The sequence below is a fragment of the Capricornis sumatraensis genome, chromosome 11 (genome assembly GCF_032405125.1).
Source record: "Capricornis sumatraensis isolate serow.1 chromosome 11, serow.2, whole genome shotgun sequence".
Taxonomy (NCBI): domain Eukaryota; kingdom Metazoa; phylum Chordata; class Mammalia; order Artiodactyla; family Bovidae; genus Capricornis; species Capricornis sumatraensis.
In genome coordinates, this window is record NC_091079.1 from 64,279,430 (window position 1) to 64,290,388 (window position 10,959).

General features: G+C 40.8%; 1 protein-coding gene across 1 annotated transcript in view; it reads right to left on the reverse strand.

The window, feature by feature from the left end:
* Nucleotides 1-6,642, reverse strand: part of COLEC10 (collectin subfamily member 10) — a 46,971-nt gene extending 40,329 nt beyond the window's left edge. The window contains exon 1 of the mRNA XM_068983597.1: nucleotides 6,418-6,642. Coding sequence (XP_068839698.1) covers nucleotides 6,418-6,565 — 148 coding nt within the window. The 5' untranslated portion in view covers nucleotides 6,566-6,642. The remainder of the gene's footprint in view (nucleotides 1-6,417) is intronic.
* Between the last annotated feature and the right edge of the window lie 4,317 nt (nucleotides 6,643-10,959).

Consider the following 10,959-nt stretch of genomic DNA (forward strand, 5'->3'; position numbering starts at 1 on the left):
GAGTGTGAAAGTGACCCAGATACTGCTGGGTATACTGGCCATCTGTTTGGAAACTGAAAACATTCTTGAAAAATAACTCATGTGTCAATTGCTGGGATCCAGGGCCATGTTCAGAAAAATAGTGATTGGCCAGATGAAGTCCAAATCCTAGAGGTAAGGGGTTTGCTGAGAAAAAAATTATCCCAAAGAAAGAGGTTTACATACTGGCAAAGCCATGTGATCTTATAGTGTCGGCACTCAAAGATTAGTTCTCTCGTCCACCCACGCATGGGTTCCATAGGGATGGATAGGATTTTTAAGCCAAAACTTAAGTATAATAGCTATTTCATCCTGCCCTGTAAAATCCTCTGATGTCGGTTGGGACCCCTCCAGCTGATTAGATGGTTTAGCCCTATGACTGGAGCGTGGAGTCCAATTGGGATTGAATTGAGTTCCACCCCACCACCTTCCAACTCTGTGACCTTAGGCTAGTGACTTAATAGTTCTGAATCTCAGTTTCTTCATCTCTCAAATGAGAATTGTGTCTCCTCTCTCAAAGTCTATTGAGAGAGTTTAACTTAAAAATGGCTGGAAAGCATTCAAGCAGCGCCTGGCCAGTGGCATCTGCTCAATGTACGCTAGTATTACTATTGCCACAGTGACTGAGATGGCCATTACAGTCAAACCGAAGAGGAGAGAGCCTTTCTTGGCTGCATGAGTTCATCACAGGCCACAAGTGTGGAGTGATGATCATTACTTGTAAAGTTGCAGTGTCCTCAGAAGCAAAGGGAAGCCTTCCTTACCGAGTAAAGTGTCACTGAGTTAGTGGTCAGGCCAGGCCAACACAGGGGCACCAGGGGAGCTGCGCACTGCTGTGCTTACAGTGGCCACTGGTGGGAAAGTTCTTCAAGCACTGAAGGGGTGAAATGACAGCGCCTTCCAAGAGCAGTTTTTGGTTTTTTTTTTTTTTAAAGCATTGCACGACTTATGGGGGTATCTGCAGAATATCTCTGGAAAGTATTTACAAGGAACTGTCAGGGGATCTTGGAAAATTTGGGTTCATTCATTGGGTCAAAAGGGAAGCCCCAGTGACTCAGTGGTAAAGAATCTGCCTGCCAATGCAGGATACACACAAGAGGCTCAGGTTCAATCCCTGGATCGGGAAGATCCTCTGGAGTAGGAAACGGCAACCCACTCCAAAATTCTTGACTGGGAAATCCCATGGACAGAGGAGCCTGACAGGCTACAGTTCAAAGGGTTGCAAATGAGCTGAACATGACTTAGCAACTACAAAACAACTGCATCAAAATTGTTTATTGAGCCATCACTGTGTGTCAGGAATTCTTCTAGGGTCTCTGCATTCATGAAACTTGCATTGTAGGACTGATAGTATGTATATAAATAGCAATCAGCCTGTGAAAATAATAAAATGTCTTGGAAACTATGGCAGAGAGTGCAGGGGTCTTCAGGCAGGGCCCTACTGTGCAGATGGCACTGGAGCTAAAACCGAAAATGAGAAGGAACTCTCCTTGGGAAGATTTGGGGCAAGTTTGAGTCAGACAAAAGGAACATCAGTGCAGAGATCCTGGGTTGGGAATGAGAGACAAAGCAAGGAAGGCTGCAGCAAACAAGTGGGCAAGTAGTTTGAGGTGGGAGAAGTTGGGAGAAGCCAGATGGATCTCAAAGGACCTCTGAGTCCGCATAGACACACATACACACAAATGTCATTGAAAGAAAAGCCTCCTAAGCTAAAAGCCAAAATAAGCAGTAGGGTAAAATACCATTCTAAATATCATTTCTAAACAGACAAATGAAGTGATGGAGTTCATTATCAGAAAGGCGAGTCATCACACTGAGCATGTAGTACAGTACAATGCTGGCCTGTGAGGTTGCATAAACTCCATGTTCTGAGGCAGTGTCCTATTCATTTCTTATCAAAAAGGGGTCAGTGGGCTGTATTTTCAAACATTATTCTAATAGAAACTAGTAGACGTCACAGAATGACCATGGACCCATACCAGAAGGTCAGGGGTCAAGCTCAAATTGCATGACTATAACATCTAAGTGGAAGACCTTGGAAACTCCACTTGACCTCATTGAGAGTATTTCCTTATCCTTAGGTTTAAAATAACTGCTACCACATAGGGCAATTATAGGGCTTCCCTCATAGCTCAGTCAGTAAAGAGTCTGCCTGCAATACAGGAGACCCAGGTTCGATTCCTGGGTTGGGAAGATCCCCTGGAGAAGGAAATGGCAACTCACTCCAGTATTCTTGCCTGGAGAAATCCATGGACAGAGGAGCCTGGCAGCTACAGTCTATGGGGTCGCAAGAGTTGGACATAACTGAGCGACTAAACACAGGCACACAGGACAACTGTAAAAATTAAAAAAGATAGTGAAGGACAAGGAAGCCTGGCATGCTACAGTCCATGGCGTCAAAAAGAGTCAGTCAGAACTTACTTATCACCCAAATATTTCTTAGTGGTGTTACGTTTCTTTTTTTAACATTTCTTATTAAAATTTCTTGTCATTGCTGTTTTGAAGTAAAACCACTAGAGGTCAGAATTTCACATAAATTGTTTAAGGAAACCGCCAACGTTGGGGGAAAAAATGTTTTTCTACTAAGCAGCATAAAATAATAAATTTAAGGTGCAGAAAGAAAAATAAAAATGGCTTTCAACAAATAATTTTTGATGACTAGAGAAATACTCATTCTCAAAACTGCCATTCAATGGACTTAGCTGAATAGGAAGAAGAGGGAAAAAAAACAAACAGAATTTGTTAAGTATCTATTCATGACGCCGATACAGTTTAAGGTTCACACTGATTATCTGATGTTATTCTTAAAACATGTCTGTCATGAAGCTCATTTTGCAAATAAAGAATATAGACAGATGTGATACCATCCTGAATGAAGATCAAGCAGGTACAATCCAGTGTTTTCCACTAAGTCAAGTTTGTGAAACAGTGCAAGAAAAAATGGTGTCTCTGTGTTAAACAACATACTATATGACAGATTAGCATTAACAATTTCCCGTTTGCCATTCTATATATTTTTCTTTAATTCCAAGTCTCCTAAAAGAATCTAGGGAAAGTTCCTTTTATTGTCTGGTTCTCAGAGTATTTAGAAGTTTCTGAGCACAGTGCTGATAAATATGGTATTGAGATGATTAGCCATGAAAAAAAACATAGACCAGCTTGCTTTTAGGAAAAATATTTTGAACAAGAGCAATAATCTAGTTCTTTAAAATGTTTACTTAGCCATCAAACCTTTCTTTTTTATCATTTTGTAGAGATAAATATATAAATCTGCCTTATTGAGGGGTGGGGAGGGCCATCATCATGTTCATAAGAGGATGAGGTAGGGTGGATGCCAGTCTATATCTTGAGGAAAGACAAAAATCATTTTTGTGTTTTGGGGTATCCACAATGTCTAGCACAGGGCACAGAGCAGAGGGAGGGCAGTGATGAATAGGCTCTTGATGCTATACGTGTTGTGCACATAGAGGCAATTTGCAAAGAAAAAAATGAGTTACATGGGTCCTGACCCCAAGAGTTTTTAATCTAACACCAGTTTGAAATGTAGGAACAAGCTTTTTCCTTAGCTTGAAGCCTTTAGCATTGTACATGATGCCTGGGTTCCCTGGTGGCTCAGACGGTAAAGCGTCTGCCTACTATGCAGCAAACCCGGGTTCAATCTCTGGGTCGGGAAGATGCCCTGCAGAAGGAAATGGCACCCCACTCCAGTACTCTTGCCTGGAAAATCCCATGGACAGAGGAGCCTGGTAGGCTGCAAAGAGTCGGACACGACTGAGCGACTTCACTTCACTGATGTCTGGGACTTAGTAGGTATTCAGTATGCTCCAGAATGTTGGAATCACTTTAATAAGAAACGTGGAATCCATTTGATGCCAGGTCCCTGGGCTCTAGGGGAAGAAATTGTACCAAGTCCATAACAGACTTAGTTCTGGAATCCAGGGTTCTTAAGGGGTCCTTTCCAAGTCTTTCTTCCCTGGGAGGACTCACTTCTTCCTTCTGTCACATTCTTACTTGTAATCATCTCATAATTTCTACACACACTCAGGAAGAGAGTTAAAGGGGTTTCCACTGTTTGGAATCTTAAGAGAGTTGCTAATGGGAAGGGAAAAGTTTTGTGTTAAATTAAAAAATGAGAGTTGGAAGATTCATGTGGACACTATGCTGGCATTCAACACATTAATTGCTCTCCGCTTTCCCTCCTAAATTATTTACCATTTCATTGCTCATGACACTGATATATATATATATACATGAAAAATGTAAAAGTGTTAGCTGCTCAGCTGTGTCTGACTATTTGCAATCCCATGGACTGTAGCCCACTAGGCTCCTCTGTCCATGGAATTCAACTGGAGTGAGTTGCCATGCCCTTCTCCAAGGGATCCTCCCAACCCAGGAATCGAACCCAGGTCTCCTGCATTGCAGGCAGATTCTTTACCATCTGAGGCATCAGGAAAGCATATATATATATATATATATATATATATATATATATATATATGCATCTCTTGTACATAAAATAGTGCTTAGCACATTCAGTATATGTTGGCTGAGTTGAAATGACTAGAATCATTGAATTGGAGTACACTGTTTTTTAGACATTATTTTGACAATACTTTGTCCATTCTTCCTCCAGTTTGAAAGTTGCAGTTTCTCTGTAACGAAAACTGCTTAACAGTTCTATTCTCAAATGGATTCTTCCTTTGAAGGGACAGCAAAATTTTAATTTTTTAGCATTTTTCATGAACACCCTAGAATCATACAAAGTTTCCTCTATTCTGTGAAAAGTCCAGTAATGGTTTTAAGTTAATACTTTGTTTCTGACTGAAACTTTCTTTTCTAAACATTGACCCTGGCATTATTCATTTATTCACCCAAGAAATTATTTGGAAGCCCCAAGGTCTCATTGTTCTTCCTTGCATTTATTTTATGGTATCAAAGGTTAAAACTTAGATTGCAATCTTAGGAGGAAGTTAATTCACTGATTAAGAAAAATGCATTTTAAGCAATACACATTTAAATCACTGACAAGCACAGGGCAATGTTTTTCTGTTGTGTGTGTGTTTAAGACCTTTTTTCCAACTTAAAATTTTAAGCAGCTGCAATTCTTCCACCCTCTCTCTAGCCTGGAGAAACAGCATGAATTACTAATGAAGAAGCACCGATCTGTACTGCAGTGACCACTTCCAGAACAAAAGGGTCAGAGCTGAAACCAAGAAAACAGGAGCATTTTTTTAATCAACCAGTTGCTTGAAGTGCATTTGGACCTTGGCCCTACTTGAAAAAAAAAAAAATCCAATATTCTATCATCCTTCTGCTGAAGGTTCTTAGCCCTAAAGTCTCCACTTGCAAATAAAGAAATACTTATTTCTATACCACCTCCAATCCTTTATTTGTTTTATTTTTATTTATTTATTTTTTTGGAGGGGGTTATTTGGTTTTGAAGAACATAGAAGTATAATTATAAACTTACTGATCTTTCAACATTTACAATAAATGCTATTTGGAAAAAGCAGGCTACAAGAAAAAGGGGAAACATGTCTGATGTTTGTTATGCAACTACTATGTTCCAGACACTAAATATTTTTTGCAAATATTACTTTATTTAATCATTACCTCAGTGGTGAATGGAGAGGATGATAACACTTTCCCCCACCCCTAATATGAAAGAGCTTAGGTTCAGAGAGTTAAACCTTTTGTTAAAGAGCATGTAGCTAGAAAGAAATGAAACAGAAATTTTTAGCCCGGTCCATGTCTCACTAAAGTAATTTTTTCTGTTATCCAACACCGCTCAAAATGGACCACACACTTTATGACTGTAGAAAAATATGATTAATAGGGGGCACAAGTTTAAAAGACATGGAAGAAATAAAAACAATATGCTGAGATGACAGTGCCATTTTCCTTTTTTGGCATTTTTTTTTTCTTACTGCCACCTCCAATTCTTGATGGACCCCTCTTCATTGGAACCCAGAAGTCTATTAATTTATGAAATGTATGAAAGAATTAAAGTTTACTGAGCTTTTGTCTAGTAGCTTTACCAGAATCAGTATGAGAAAACAGTTGGAGTAAAAACAGTCCAAGAATAGAGATGTTATTAACAAAAGGAATCCTGACAGTCAACGTTGCCTCTGTGTATCCCCCCCGGGAGCTGCATGGAAGGCGGAATAGCGCCCTGTCCCAGGTGAATTCTATCACATCCCTGTCCCAGGCTTCCACTCCCTCCCCAGGTTCTCTTACTTAACATCAGGGAAGTACCAGGACATTGATTTTCCTAAAATTGAAGAAAAATAGAACTCTAGGGGGGAGAGTAGAGAAAGTGGGAGCTAGAGTGGCACTGAGCGAGGAAGTAAGAGAGCTTACGTATTAGACGGGAAAATTTCACTTTTTTTCATTCCTCACCTTTGGGTCCTGGTGAAATGGTGTGTGTGGCACAGACTTCAGTCGTAGGACGACTGTCGAGGTCCAGACCCAGACTCTGAATTTGCAAAAGAAAGAGCACCAGGAGAATGCACTGGTTTCTTCGAACTCGGGCTCCAAAGCCACCCATTGCTGCGGTTTCCTCAAAAAAGGGCTGCCCCAAAGTGCCAAATAAACAGTTCGATTTTAATGAAAACTTCTTCTTTGGGGAAGAAAGGGAAATATCTGGAGCACACATTCCAAAAAGGGCTGTAAAGACAGGAAGGAAGCATATCTAGGTTGTTTATTTTCTCAGTGTTCCAAATGAGCTGTACATTTTCCAGACTGTTTACTTTCAAGTGACAAGAGTTTATTGAAAATTATCTCTGAACTAAACACTCAAGTGTGCAGGTCAGTAGAAACACTCCAGAGAATAGAACAGATACACCTTTGGCTTAGTACATGAATGGATAATTTAATGCCCAAATTGCACTTAAATGTTGGGGTTCCAGAAAGACTGAGCCAGAGATTTTGTGAATTACCTACATATTATATAATCATTGTGCATGGCTTTGAGATTTTTAACAAGGAAATATTCATTACCTGCTTCTGGTGGCAGTTGAACACTAATACACTTACTGCTCTCCATAAGCTTATTTCCTTCTCTTGTTACAAAGAATTGTCTTGGGGTTAAACCCCAAAGGAAAGAGCACCACTTACTGTAAAGCAATTAGGCAAGAAGTATCAAGAATGTTAAAAATATATATAGCCTTTGCCCTAGTAACTGGCCTTCTGGTACACTGTCTTAAAGAAATACTGTGAAATGTGGACAAAGCTTTGTTTAAAAGATGTGGCCAAAGGGGGAAGGGACATCAATTGCCTAATGATATATTGTTGTTGCTTAGTAGCTAAGTCATGTTTGACTCTTTTGTAACCCCATGGACTGTAGTCCTCCAGGATCCTCTGTCCATGGGATTTCCCAGGAAAGAATACTGGGGTGAGTCGCCATTTCCTTCTCCAGGGGATCTTCCTGACTCAGGGATCAAACTTGTGTCTCCTGCATTGGCAGGCAGATTCTTTACCACTGAGTCAATGATATGTTGCTGCTGCTGCTAAGTCGCTTCAGTTGTGTCCGACTCTGTGCAACCCCACAGCCGGCAGCCCGCCAGGTTCCCCTGTCCCTGGGATTCTCCAGGCAAGAATAGTGGAGTGGGTTGCCAATTCCTTCTCCAATGCATGAAAGTGAAAAGTGAAAGTGAAGTCACTCAGGTGTCCAACTCCTAGCAACCCCATGGATTGCAGCCTACCAGGCTCCTCTGTCCATGGGATTTTCCAGGCAAGAGTACTAGAGTGGGATGCCATAGCCTTCTAAGCAATGATATGTTAAGGGTTGCCAAATCATAGCACATAAAAATGCATGAGTGTGCAACATGACAATTTTATTAAAAGAAGGAAATGGCAACTCACTCCAGTATTCTTGCCTGGGAAATCTGATGGACACAGGAGCCTGATGGGTTGCAGTCCATACAGTCACAAAGAATCAGATACAACTGAGCAACTAAACAACAATTCTGGAGGCTAGAACTCTGAGTTCAAGGCATTGGCAAAGCATGTATCTTCTGAAGACACCAAGAGAGGATCAGATCCAGGCTCTCTCAGAGCCCCTGGTAGTGCCTCAAGGCACTACAGTATGAGGTCTTGGGGGTAAGACTTCAACAGAGGATTTTTTTTTTTTTTTTGGCCTGAGGAGACTCAATTCAATGCATAACAAAATACTAGTAGTATGACTAGACTTATCTTTTCATAAGTCATACAAGGAAATGGAGGGAAAGGAACTGGCATTGTTTGAATAGTCATTATGTGCAAAGATAGCCTTGGTCTCTTAACTTGCTTATTTTCTTTAAACCTGAAGATAGCCCTGTGGAATAGATAGTAATTCCCTTGTTTTGCAGCTCAGAAAAGTCGAGCAGTTTTCCCAAGGCCTCTGTGATGGTTGCTTTTAGGAGTCGACTGGATCATGGGGGCCAGACCCTTGGCTATACATTTTCTGGGCATGTCTGTGAGAATGTTTCCAGGTGAGCTTAGCATTTGAACTGGTAGACTGAGTAAAGCAGTTTGGCCTCCCCCAAAGAGGGGCTCTCATCCAATTCTTTGAGTGCCTGAGTACAACAAAAAGGCAGAGAAAGGAAGAATCTGCTCTCTGCCTGAGTGCCAGAACTGGGACAGGTGTTGGCCTACACTTGGGCTAGAACTTACAGCATCATTTATGCTGATTCCAGGGCCTCTGGACTGGGACAGGTATTTATATGATTGTCTTCCTCAATTCTTAAGGTCTTTGGGCTTAGCCTGAAGCTATGCCACTAGCTTTCCCAGGTCTCCAGCTTGCAAAAGGCAGACCATGAGACTTCACATCCTTCACAATCATGTAAGCCAGTTTCATCTAATAGATCTCTTTCTTGAGGTATAGATATGCATATCTATAGATATAGGCATATACAGAGGTATGTGCTGAAAAATGTACAGAATGAAGCAGGGCAAAGTCTAATAGAGTTTTGCCAAGAAAACATATTGGTCATAGCAAACACCCTCTTCCAACAACACAACAGAAGACTCTACAAACGGACATCACCAGATGGTCAATACCAAAATCAGATTGATTATATTCTTTGCAGCCAAAGATGGAGAAGCTCTATACAGTCAGCAAAAACAAGACTGGGAGCAGACTGTGGCTCAGATCATGAAGTCCTCATTGCCATATTCAGACTTAAATTGAAGAAAGTAGGGAAAACCACTAGACCATTCAGGGATGACCTAAATCAATCCCTTATGATTATACAGTGGAGGTGAGAAATAGATTCAAGGGATAAGATCTGATAGACAGAGTGCTGAAGAACTATGGATGGAGGTTCATGACATTGTACAGGAGACAGGGATCAAGACCATCCCCAAGGAAAAGAAATGCAAAACAGCAAAATGCTTGTCTGAGGAGGCCTTACAAATAGCTGTGAAAAGAAGAGAAGCTAAAGGCAAAGGAGAAAAGGAAAGATATACCCATTTGAATGCAGAGTTCCAAACAGTAGCAAGGAGAGACAAGAAAGCCTTCCTCAGTGATCAATGCAAAGAAATAGAGGAAAACAATAGAATGGGAAAGACTAGAGATTTCTTTAAGAAAATTAGAGATACCAAGGGAACATTCCATGCAAAAATGGTCTCAATAAAGGACAGAAATGGTATGGACCTAACAGAAGCAGAAGATACTAAGAAGAGGTGGCAAGAATACACAGAAGAACTGTACAAAAAAGATCTTCACGACCAAGATAATCACGATGGTGTTATCACTCACCTAGAGCCAGACATCCTGGAATATGAAGTCAAGTGGGCCTTAGAAAGCATCACTATGAACAAAGCTAGTGGAGGTGATGGAATTCCAGTTGAGCTATTTCAAATCCTGAAAGATGATGCTGTGAAAGATGATGCTGTGAAAGTGCTGCACTCAATATGCCAGCAAATCTGGAAAACTCAGCAGTGTCCACAGATCTAGAAAAGGTCAGTTTTCATTCCAATCCCAAAGAAAGGCAATGCCAAAGAACACTCAAACTACTGCACAATTACACTCATCTCACACACTAGTAAAATACTGCTCAAAATTCTCCAAGCCAGGCTTGAACGGTATGTGAACTGTGAACTTCCAGATTTTCAAGCTGGTTTCAGAAAAAACAAAGGAACCAGAGATTAAATTGCCAACATCCGTTGGAATATCAAAAAAGCAAGAGAGTTCCATAAAACCATCTACTTCTGCTTTATTGACTATGACAAATCCTTTGACTATGTGGATGACAATAAACTGTGGAAAATTCTGAAAGAGATGGGCATACCAGACCACCTGACCTGCCTCCTGAGAAATCTGCATGCAGGTCAGGAAGCAACAGTTAGAACTGGACATGGAACAACAGACTGATTCCAAATAGAGAAAGGAGTATGTCAAGGCTGTATATTGTCACCCTGCTTATTTAACTTACATGCAGAATACATCATGAGAAATGCTGGACTGGATGAAGCACAGCTGGAATCAAGAATGTCAGGAGAAATATCAATAACCTCAGATATGCAGATGACACCACCCTTATGGCAGAAAGCAGAAAAGAACTAAAGAGCCTCTTGATGAAAGTGAAAAAGGAGACTGAAAAAGTTGGCTTAAAACTCAACATTCAGAAAATAAAGATCATGGCATCTGGTCCCATCACTTCATGGCAAATAGATGGGGAAACAGTGAGAGACTTTTTGGGGTGGGGCTCCATTGCAGATGGTGACTGCATTCATGAAATGAAAAGATGCTTGCTCCTTGGAAGAAAAGTTATGACCAACCTAGACAGCATATTAAAAAGCACAGACATTACTTTGCCAACAAAGGTCCATCTAGTCAAGGCTATGCTTTTTCCAGTAGTCATTTATGAATGTGAGAGTTGGACTATAAAGAAAGTTGAGCGCTGAAGAATTGATGCTTTTGAATTGTGATGTTGGAGAAGACTCTTGGGAGTCCTTTGG